This window comes from Nyctibius grandis, chromosome 3, assembly GCF_013368605.1.
Source record: "Nyctibius grandis isolate bNycGra1 chromosome 3, bNycGra1.pri, whole genome shotgun sequence".
In the NCBI taxonomy this organism is placed as follows: domain Eukaryota; kingdom Metazoa; phylum Chordata; class Aves; order Nyctibiiformes; family Nyctibiidae; genus Nyctibius; species Nyctibius grandis.
This window is the reverse complement of record NC_090660.1, coordinates 3,945,934-3,957,941: the sequence shown is the minus strand read 5'-3', so window position 1 is coordinate 3,957,941 and position 12,008 is coordinate 3,945,934. Positions and strand designations below refer to the sequence as shown.

At 41.3% G+C, this 12,008-nt stretch overlaps 1 protein-coding gene across 6 annotated transcripts in view; it reads left to right on the top strand.

Moving 5' to 3' along the window:
• The window catches only part of TNS3 (tensin 3), a 256,330-nt gene that overhangs the window by 113,835 nt on the left and 130,487 nt on the right, over positions 1-12,008 (top strand). For all 6 annotated transcript variants that reach the window (XM_068395995.1, XM_068395999.1, XM_068395996.1 and 3 more), the window contains one exon: positions 6,395-6,436. In XM_068395995.1, the coding sequence (XP_068252096.1) occupies positions 6,395-6,436 (42 nt within the window). The remainder of the gene's footprint in view (positions 1-6,394; positions 6,437-12,008) is intronic.

Sequence of the window (12,008 nt, the reverse complement as noted above, 5' to 3'; positions counted from 1 at the left end):
GAATACCTTGAAAAAATGCTGAAGAAGCGAGTGGTGGAGACACAAAGGCCTCATCCTAATTGCATATCTCATTTTTACTTGAAATCTATGGTAGTTAACACATACCGTTATGTATCCAACCTAGTGCCAGTATTTTCTCAAAAGAAACTAGAAGTGAACAGTATTTTCTCAAAAGAAACTAGAAGTGAACAGTATTTTCTCAAAAGAAACTAGAAGTGAACAGTATTTTCTCAAAAGAAACTAGAAGTGAACTGTTGTGAAAATCTATTATACAAAAGCAAAACCAAAAAAGTATATATGGGAGAACAGAAAACCTTAAGAAAACTCAGTACTCTAACAGTGTTTGAAAGAAAATTAGTCCTTTTTAGCAAAACGCCCTCCCGTTCCTTTTTTTTCCATGGTGCCTGGTGACTGCAAGACTCCCCAGATGCTTTGGCTCAGAAAGATCAGTAGATACAACACCACGTATTTTTATCCTCACTGCATTCATTTACTTTTTAAACACATCTTCCCAGAAAAAAAAAAAAGTGAGGCGGTCTGTTGTTCCCATGGAGCACAGTCCATCTGTTTTTAATGTGAGCCTGCCCTGCTAGAGATTTTTTGGGAAATCTGACGCTGAGTTACTGTTTGTGCTGTTGGGAAGGCCTGAGCGTGTAGATGAAGGATTGCATTCTCCAGTTTCATTTTAAGTGGGGCCTCAGTACTAGAAGACGTAAGATTGTTAACTTGGGTTCATCAGGTATGACCTCCACATACCCTGAAGTATAGTGATGGTGACTAAGTTGAATTAGGAACTGATATATGCCATGATTTCGCTCTGCCAGCTACAATTTCGGTTTCCGGCTTAAATCAGTAAAAGCTTTGCTGGAAAATTGCATCAAGTGGGTTTGATTTGTAACAAATTTCTGTGACTTATGGCTAATCCGTTTCTCGGTTTTTCTTTCTTCTTTCAAGGAATAGCATGGAAATCTTATGGAAAACTAGGAAAATACCCACCTCTCTTATTTACAAGGACTTTTTTTTTTTCCCTGTTTGCTACATCCAGACTTCAGCTCGCGGGACCTGAGGTGCATACAAAGCAAGTGTTACACGCACATAGCAAGCGTGATTTGGTGGAGGTGAAGGGCACACAAATTCTACCAGAGTTCTCCATTGCTATGGTCTTTCCTGCCTCCTTTCCTCAGATCACCACAGCAGTTCTGCCATGCTGTGGCTGCCTGTCTCATGAACATGCCTGCACATCATGGGAAACAAAATGCAACAGGGCTGTGCTGTTCTCTAGTTTGTTTGCAAAGGGTGGGAATATCCAGTGGAGGTTTATAGTTGCCTGCTCAGTTTCTGCTTTGTCACCATCCAGAACTATAGCGCCCATGTCTCCATGTGAAGAAATCTGTGGGCTTTGGAGAAGCCTTTATGGAGACGATGTTACTCCAGTTCTGGTTCATAAAGCTTTCCTGAACTGATGAAAAAGCAAAGGTGCCTTGAAACTTTTTTTTTTTTTAAGCTAGCTCTTTCTTGCTATTCAGTTTTGCTTTACTAAATTTTGAGCTGTGGTTTTTTTTTCTTCCTTTCCTTTTTTCCAGCTTCATCAACCAATAATATTTCTGCTTTTCTTGATTTGTTAGTGCCACATTCCCCCAGTGCCATAGACAGCAGAGGCACGGACTGATGAGACACCTTCTTGACAAAACGTGTGATCTGCTGCCTGAATTGAAACACTTAACACTATTATTTTTCAAACTTTTTTGGATTTGCGGATCCCCAGAAGGGGGTTGATGTGGGCCTCTATATAGTGCATTTCTATGGGGTTTTTTTGTTTTTATGTTCCAAGTGCTTACCAGAGTAAGGCCGTGGACCCCACAGGTCTGCAGAGTAGAGGTTCATAAATGCTATTTTAAAGTGCAGTCAGTGCCTTGTTCATAAATGTCTCTGACTTAGCCATAAAAGGGAGCAGAAAATCAAATTATGTTAATATGGACACTTTACTCCCCCAAAGTAATGGAATGTAGTAATCCTGAGCTGTGTGTGCTCAATTCAAAAGCCAGTCACTGCCTTTGCCAGGAGGGAGGGCCCATCTTGTTTCTAGGAATATTAGAGAATTACAAGACTTAACAAAACTTTGTATTTAAATTTTTATTATAATGCACTGTGTTCAGTCCCTGGTGTTCATCCAAAACGAAATGAAAACCAGACTTTCTTTGAACAAGAACAATCTGCAGAAGTAGGGCATCAACAAGAGGAAAAGGTTTGGTGGTTTCCTGAGCCAGGTTTGCCTGCTTGTTTGCTTTTTTTCTCCAAGTTGACTTCTAACCTTTCCACTGAGTGTAGTATTGTTGTGGGGCAGACGTGTCTGCTTTTCAGAAATGTGACATTATTGTAGGTTGTAGTGAAGTGGGAGTCGGCCTCTTCTCCTGGGCAACTAGCGATAGGACAAGAGGACACAGCCTCAAGCTTGGCCAGTGGAGGTTCAGGTTGGACATTAGGAAGAATTTCTTTTCAGAAAGGGTCATTAGACATTGGAAGGGGCTGCCCAGGGAGGTGGTGGAGTCACCATCTCTGGAGGTGTTTAAGAAAAGACTGGACATGGCACTTAGTGCCATGGTCTAGTTGACATGGTGGTGTCAGGGCAACGGTTGGACTCGATGATCCCAGAGGTCTCTTCCAACCTGGTTAATTCTGTGATTCTGTGATTATTTACTATAGTAGCTAAATCCAGCAGCGTGATGTTCTTGAAAGGTATAGCGTGCTTCTCTCTGCCTTCCCAACTTTCTCTTAGCTAAAGGGAAATTGTCCATGTTTGAGACTCCTCGGTATAATTAGTTTTCAGTTAGCTTAGAAACTTTTCACGTATGTTTGACTTTACTAAACAGCAAATGGACTTGCATAGTTCTGCTTGACAGCTCACATTGGAAAAGGGAAATACTCCAGGGTAGGCTTTTTCTGCTTTTTCTGCATAATTTTTTATTCTTTCATAGCTTATCTCGAGAGTGAGAGATCTTACGATCCTTGTGAACATGCTTTTAGTTAGTCTTTGAAAATTAAGGGCTGATGTGTGTTCCTTGTTTGTAATTACTAAAAGGAATATAACTATTTTTTTTTTTTGAAGTAGTGTCATTTTATCTTTTGCTTTAATAGCTGTATTTTTCCTTTGGAGAGGCTTTTTTAGGGAGCTGTTGGCAGGAATCCGTGATGGTTTTCTTCTGTGATGGCAGGAGGGGGAGGTGGGACAATTTTTTTGGAATGATTTGTCCTCATTCCATAGCAAAGTGTTTTTTATTTCTAACCATGTGAATCTAATTTCCTTTGAACTGGCTTTATGGGAGGGTGCAGACAAGAATGTTTTGCTGTGTTTGATATTCTTGAAATGCTGTGATTGGCGAGGCGCACAAGTAATGCGTGTTAGCAATAATCTACTGTCATCACAGTGTTCAGTACGTTGTGTTGGGTCAAAGTATAATGGCTGCACATGGGGCTAATGAGAAGTGAGAGACATTAATCTTCTGTTGTCTCTGATTTCTAGTTTTACAGTGGGCAAGTAATTCTCTTAATATAGGTCACAGTTTCCGCATGGAGAATAGTAGCATTTCTCTTCCTTTTACAGGTACTGTTAGGAGAAAACACCCCAAAAATGAGATGTGATGAGATATGGTAATGTGCAGTGGTGTTTTCCATGTGAGGTAGCAGGTCTTTTGCCTACAGCAGTGTTTCTTGCAACTGCGAGAGAGGAGTGGGAGACAGCTCAGGAAATGGAAACAGTGGCCATGAAGTGAATAGGATTGATATCCCTGTAGGAGTAGGGAAGGAGGGAGGGGAGGACTTCCACAGTTTTGTTGTGGAGTTTGTAAGATCAGTAAATTTGGCTGTCCAGGTTAGAATTTTTTGTTTTGCTTTACTTTTTTCACCTGGGTGTCCCATAGACTTACGTCAGCCTGGCTTCTTTGCCATCTCTTCTCCTTTTTTTCTTTTAGGACTTAAAGACAGGAAAATTTACATTTGGCACAGCTGTGTCTTAGAGTGGTCACCCCATGCCAATGTAGAAAGTAATGATGAAGTTTCAAGAAGAAATGTCAAGGTTTCACTAAAGCCTTAAGAAATCTGAGGTGTAAGTCTTCTGTCTTAATGTGGCTGAGAGTCTTGGTTGAGATCTTTGGCTTGGATATTAGAATGTACTTTCAAAGCCCTCCTTCATTTATGTCCAGTCAGAGGCTTGAAGCTGGATCTGTCACATCTCAAATGAGTGTACTGCAGTGGTTAGCCACTGAAGAGTTTTATTTGTAATTTTTGTCCTAGAGTTGATGAATAGGCAGCAGGAGTAGCAGTATTTGGCTTGGGGGCAACCATTTGAAAGCTGTGCAGGGAGTGTGTGGAGACTTGAGTGTACATCCTTAGGTGGACCAGTTTTGAAAGAAAGGGGTTAGATGCTGGACATCTACTTACTGTGTGTATATACACACATATATGTACAAACACATATATTTACCTGGGATGATTTTTTCACCACAACTCATTTCAGCACTCTTCCCCTTAAGTCAGAAGACTAAGGGAACATTGTGATCCTGCTAGTTGAGATAGTTATGTCAAGCCCTTTGCTTCTAGTACTCTGTGTTGCCTCTCTGTGGTAAGGTGGAGAGAGCTGTTGTTTCTAGTAGAGTGAAAGAATATGAGGCATTTCAGTAGGGACTTGACAAACTGGAAGAGCAAATTTAAAACATTAAAAAAGAAAGAGGAGAAGAGGATATTTTGCTATTTATTCCATATTTCATCTACTAGTTATCCTGGAAAATTTTCAGACTACAGCAGTCCAGTGCTAAACTGAGCAACACAAGGAAAAAAATCCCTTTGAACTGGCAAACGTTAGGTGTAAACCTTATTTGTGTGTCTGTTTTATATGCAATAACACAAATAGGCCGCTTAGTTTTCCTGGAAGGGTAGGTGCCGAGTTCAGCTCATGTATGAACTTTCTGGTGAAGAGCAAAACAGATGGTGTGTTTTCCCAAGCGCTCTGCTTATGGGGCCCACGAAGTCTCTTCGTACAGAGACCCCCAAGTGAATCCAAAATCTGTATTTTGTGTGTTTTGCCTTTTCCTGTAGTCAAATAAACTGATTCCTATGGATCAGGTTATTTCTGCTAAGTAGCAGTGAGTGTCTTAAGACTGTGAAATAGTAGCAACTAAGGCTATAGTGATACAGGTGTTTGTCCTATATATCACCTTTAATCTGCTGAGAAAAACTCTGAAGTTTGAATCAATTTAGTGTTTCTGGGTTGAATTAATAGCACTGGTCAGTCTATATGTTCGTTCTTTTGACTGACAGGTTTGTATGTTTAACACTATGGAGATTTGATAGCTGGCAAGCTAAGTCAAGTTTTTAAACAAAAAATAAAACAACCTCAAAGCCTCTTCTCAAGCATTAACTGTGAGCCAAGTCTCACATCACAGAATCACAGAATCAGCCAGGTTGGAAGAGACCTCTGGGATGTCACCATCTCTGGATGTGTTTAAGAAAAGACTGGACATGGCACTTAGTGCCATGGTCTAGTTGACATGCTGGTGTCAGGGCAACTGTTGGACTTGATGATCCCAGAGGTCTCTTCCAACCTGGTTGATGCTGTGTGATTCTGTGTGAACTGACTCCATTCTAGTGTTACTTCATTTTCTCATTTTGAGTGTTATTCGAAGTGAATTACTTCTGTTTTTCTCCCATTATAATTTCAAATGGCAAAATCATTAATCTAGGGTATTTTCTCTTGTGAAATGCCAAATCTTGACTTTGTTGAAATCTTAAGCAAATATTTTGACATTTTTTTTTACCCAATTTTACCACTGTTCTTCCCCATTACATTACCTTGATTTCATGCTGATTGTAGTCATCAATAAAAAAGCATGTACTGATGGAAGGTTGTGCTTCTGGTATTGGCTCATTTCTTTTAAAAGTTTTAGTTTAAACCTCCACAGATACAACTTAGCATGTTTTAAAGCCTTTAACAGAGGATTTACATAGTGCTTAAAGAAAATCCTAGGCGGTCACTTTATCAACACCCACACAAGTGTCTGTTTTCATGAAAAAGCAGAAAATGAGAGAGAGGGGAAAAAAATGCAAAAGGGAAATACATGGTTAACAGCATACATCTCCATGTGTTTTGTAGCTTGGAGTGAGCACCCTCAGTAGCTGAGTGCTGGCTTACAAGACCTGAATTACACAGGATGATAACGTAAAATCATTTTGTTTTCCGTATCTGAAAGATAGTTTGTTTATTAATACTGTAGAACGTATGTGTACTTCTGAATGATTTATTTTACTTTTTGTGTGTATGTGTTAGGAGGGGATTTATTAGAATGTAGTTAAACTATCTGAAAAATTAATGTCAGTGTTGTTAACTTTTCTCCTTTTGCAGGCTAACAACTGTGAGGCTGTTAAAAATCATGTAACCAGAACTGTAAGTAATTCTATTTTATATATTTCTTTTTCCTTTACTTGGCCTGATTTATTTTCCTGTTTGTGGCTGTTTATTACATTTAGCCATTTTCAAAGCACCGACTTTGGTTTCTATACTGTGTGAAATTAACCTTTGATTAGGATAGTTAGTGGTTTTTTTTTCCCCCCAAGTTTATCCAGGAACAATGAAATGAACTCTGTGTTCCTTACTTCTAAATCAAGCCGGGGAGAAGTAAAGAGAAATATTAAAATCTTCGTAGACTGATTGTATTCAGAGGAGTTCAGAAATTCAAGAATTATTTTTTTTCAGCAGGTCTTCTAAGTGATGTAGAAATTTCTGCAAATGAGAAGTATTGCACATTTCGGTACTGATAGCACTTATGCATATACTTTTAGCACAATTTCTGTGAAATAAGTAAGACAAAGAAGAAAAGACTTCTTGAAGTCCTTCATGGTTGCCTTTTCTCAGAGCTGCTAAGTTTTTTTGATTTCTAAATAAATCATGGGAGATGCCTATAGTTAACTGTTAGTAGGCGACTGTGATGCAGGTATTTGATCACTGTAAAGATGAACTTAACATTTGAAAAGAGGCAGAGGGAAGGACTTGCAAAATAGGACAAGAGGACATAGCCTCAAGCTTCGCCAGGGGAGGTTCAGGTTGGACATTACGAAGCATTTCTTTTCAGAAAGGGTCATTAGACATTGGAATGGTCTGCCCAGGGAGGTGGTGGAGTCACCATCTCTGGATGTGTTTAAGAAAAGAGTGGACATGGCACTTAGTTGCCATGGCAAAGTTGACAGGGTGGTGTCAGGGCAACGGTTGGACTTGATGATCCCAGAGGTCTCTTCCAACCTGGTTGATTCTGTGATTCTGTGGTCTTCACAGATCCATTGTTCAATTCGAGAGCAGCTCTCTATTGCAATAAATGAGCATCTGTTTCAGTGTTCGTCTTGTGTGCGTCGCATTTGTTTTGCGATGTCATCCGTGGTTCGGTGCTGCAGGCTTCTGCTGGTGCTGCTCTGTGCAGGGTGTGAAGAGTTCTGGTCCTTGACTACCCATGTAGGCAGGAGACCTTCACAGAGGTTGCATTTGTATTACTATATTACCAGTACAGTTTGTTTACTTGGCATGGCAATAAATGCTTTTGTACAATCGAGGTCATCTCTGTGGTTGGATCCATGCTATTATCCATGCTGTTCCAGATAAATTACAATTATTTCTAAGTTGCTAGAATATATTTTATATTGAAACCAGCTAAAATGTCTAGTGACAAGATTTTTTCTCCCTTCACTTCACTCTTCCTTAACTAGACAAATTAACTAAAATTAAAAAACCAGAATAGAGCAAAATTCTTAGTTATCTACATGCGGATAATTGGTTTTGACAGCTGCTTTGAGTGTAACAAATGTGAAGCAAAATAATGAGATACGATGTGAGGAAAATAATTGCAGATCATTTTCCATTGTTAGTTGGAAGTTTTTCGCTTCATTATGTTACATCTGAATATTTCAGAGGGTTTTCTGTTTGTGCTGGTTGCTTATTCCACAAGCCAAGGTCATATGTTTTTGGGTTTTTTTTCTGTACATGTAGTAGCTCATGCAGAGCCATTTTGAAGGCAGCCTTAATGGCAAGCTATGCTTTTTCAGCTGTGCCTTTTGTCCTATTATCTTTTGCATTTGTTATTATTTGACCAGTAGCAACTTTCCTGAAATCAAATTTTGTAGTCACTTTCTATGGACCAGTATACCCCAGGAGCAAAGGGTGACTGGATGAGGGGCAGGGGGTCATTGGGAAATAGAAGAAAGTTCCCAACTGAAACACAGTGGAAAAGAGAGGAGGTGTAGTGCTAATGGGAGGTGCGTTCTTTGTCTTCTTGCCTTCTCTTCCTTCTAAATTTGTGCCACGCTTGTTCTCCGTTTGGTTTATTAATTAAATTGGAAGAGACTGCTTTAATCTGCTTGACCCTTTTTTGACTCTGGGATTTCTTCTCCCTTCCTTTCTCTCCTTTGCATCTTGTTCCATGGCATCTGGTCCAGGAAAGAAAAACTCTCTTGCTTTTTCCTAGCAGTGTGACTGCTGATAGAATATTTCTGGTGTCAGCCCTTACTGCTTTGTAAGAAAGCTGTGTAAAGATCTGAACTACCTGAAGGGAGGTTGTAGTGAAGTGGGAGTCGGCCTCTTCTCCTGGGCAACTAGCGATAGGACAAGAGGACACAGCCTCAAGCTTCGCCAGGGGAGGTTCAGGTTGCACATTAGGAAGAATTTCTTCTCAGAAAGGGTTATTAGACATTGGAATGGGCTGCCCAGGAAGGTGGTGGAGTCCCCATCTCTGGATGTGTTTAAGAAAAGCCTGGACATGGCACTTAGTGCCATGGTCTAGTTGCCAGGGTGGTGTCAGGGCAATGGTTGGACTCGATGATCCCAGAGGTCTCTTCCAACCTGGTTGATTCTGTGAAAGATCAACAAATAGAGTTTGGCTTGAATTCTAGGTAGGGTCAGAACCAAAATTTTGTTAGCTTAATTCTAATGTTTGGGATAGCTCTGAGGCATGGATAACACTTTCTTACTCAGGAAGTCAGAAGTGCATTTTCTTACATTTAGAGGGCTTCCTCATACCCCTATGGACTGCAATCTTATTTTATTCTTAATATTAACATATTAAAAAGAAATAAATTAGGCTTCTTGTTTCAACTAAAGGCTGGCAGAAGTGATTCTGTCTCTTTCTATCCAAGAATTGCACGCACGTAATTTTGTGTTAGTTAACAGGGTGCTCAATTTGTGATGAAAGTTTGCTTCAGTTTTCATTTCTAGCATCTTAGCTAGGTCTGACAGAAACTGAGGAGATCTGAAGTCTTTCCCTCTGCCACCACATTTTTTCTTTCCACTGTGGACATCGCTATCTTTTTACAGAGTTAGGAAGTAGAGCACACATGTACAGGAACTTTGCGTTAGGTGCTGCTGAGTCATGATGTACAGGACTTCTACAGAGCCTCGTAACGTGGTAGATGTGAATTAATGCAGAAACCTTTACACTCACGGAATCACAGAATCAACCAGGGTGGAAGAGACCTCAGGGATCATCGAGTCCAACCGTTGCCCTGACACCACCCTGTCAACTAGACCATGGCACTAAGTGCCATGTCCAGTCTTTTCTTAAACACATCCAGAGATGGTGACTCCACCACCTCCCTGGGCAGCCCCTTCCAATGTCTAATGACCCTTTCTGAGAAGAAATTCTTCCTAATGTCCAACCTGAACCTCCGCTGGCGAAGCTTGAGGCTGTGTCCTCTTGTCCTATCGCTGGTTGCCTGGGAGAAGAGGCCGACTCCCACTTCACTACAACCTCCCTTCAGGTAGTTGTAGACTGCAATAAGGTCACCTCTGAGCCTCCTCTTCTCCACTCTGCTGTGTCTGTTGTGCTTAATTACATTGCCTGTGGACAGTATTCATTCAGGAAGCTGTTTCAAAGCTCTGGAGTAATTATGAAACTATGCTACAATCGGAGCTGGAGCACATGTATAATTGTAGTCAGTTGAGGTAAACTCCTTACTTAACGCTTAGCATGGTAATACTTAAATACAGACATAGTAAGTTTCCATCTAGGTTTGCAGTGGAACACAGTTGTTCGAGCATTGCCATGGCCCTAACTCACCCAGGCAGGTGGGCTTCTGTTCTGTGTGTGCAGGAGACACTGTTACACAGCACTGGTTAGGGCTAGATGCTAACCTCGTGAAGCTCGGTGTGAACTCCTGGTCTGGAGACATTGTACAGATAAGGCTTGAGAAATATTATGGTTTTCCAAATGTGAATATGTGTATCTGTAAAATTGTATATGAAGTAAAACATCAATTGTGCCTCGTTCTCACTTGAATATGGACTTTACATGCATGCAGTATCCTCTCCTAAGGAGCCCTTAGTAGCAAAAATTTGCTATGTGCCTTCTCTCTGTTATGAATTTCAATATTTTAAAAGAAGATAAAAGGATGGGTAGAAGACCCAGCTGTACCAGGAACTTTCAGGGTGTGAGCAGGGCTGCTTTTCTGAACCTAAGTGAACTGGAAGGTGATCTTCCTGACCTGGTTAGTTCCTTGTTGCCCTGGCATATTGGTAGATGGAATTCCATAGCCAAGAGCCCCACAAACTTGATGAAGATAAGCTGGATTACAAAGCCCTATAGTTAACTTGTTTAGAGGAAAGAGACCTGGGGGTGCTGATCGACAGCCGGCTAAACATGAGCCAGCAGTGTGCCCAGGTGGCCAAGAAGGCCAATGGCATCCTGGCCTCTATTAAGAATAGTGTAGCCAGCCGGTCTAGGGCAGTGATCGTCCCTCTGTACTCGGCACTGGTGGGGCCGCACCTTGAATCCTGTGTCCAGTTCTGGGCCCCGCACTTCAAGAAAGATGTTGAGGTGTTGGAGCGAGTCCAGAGGAGGGCGACCAAGGTGGTGAAGGGTCTGGAGGGTCTGACCTCCGAGGAACGGCTGAGGGAGCTGGGGTTGTTTAGCCTGGAGAAGAGGAGGCTCAGAGGTGACCTTATTGCAGTCTACAACTACCTGAAGGGAGGTTGTAGTGGAGTGGGAGTCGGCCTCTTCTCCCGGGCAACTAGCGATAGGAGAAGAGGACACAGCCTCAAGCTTCGCCAGGGGAGGTTCAGGTTGGACATTAGGAAGCATTTCTTTTCAGAAAGGGTCATTAGCCATTGGAATGGGCTGCCCAGGGAGGTGGTGGAGTCGCCATCTCTGGATGTGTTTAAGAAAAGACTGGACATGGCACTTAGTGCCATGGTCTAGTTGCCAGGGTGGTGTCAGGGCAACGGTTGGACTCGATGATCCCAGAGGTCTCTTCCAACCTGGTTGATTCTGTGATTCTGTTATAGGGAAGAATCATGGGAGGAGCTTTACCAGCAGCTAAGAGTCAGGGTAGTTTTTGGCAGGGAGACAGCAAGCTGGGGTTTATAATTCCTGCAGACATTGCTACTTGCAAGGGGCACATCTGCCTGGACTCTTGCTGTTACAGTACACAGGGGAACAGATCGTTATTTTTATGGAAGACGGTATACAGAACAAAAATAAAATGTACAGCCAAACACATAGCTGCAGTAGAAATAATGATAAATCTCTTCTGCAGAGTGTCAACTCCAAAGAAGTTTTTTTTATTATTTTTTTAATATTTACTGCAGGCATAAATACACAGTAACATAGAGATATTTGTATTCGTAAGGCATGAATCTTTGTTTTCCACATTAGGAATTATTCTAAAGCCAGAGGCCAAAAGATTATGCAAATTTTGGTTCTCATCCAAGACATCCAAACATGTGTTTCACTGTAGCTTCTAAAAGCAGCTACTGTGTCAGTATGAATTATCACGGTGGAGCAGTCCAAGGATCAGTGTAGTTCATTGTCCTGTCTTGTCTGCAGTACCCTAGTGTTCATAGAACTGTTACACTCTGCCTTCGAATAGGTTAGAGAATTTCTTCTGATTCCTGTCCATGGCTTGGGGAATGAAAATACCATCACAAATTTGCTTAAAATGCATTCAGGTCTCCTGCTGATCAGTCTCCCTATTCATATTCT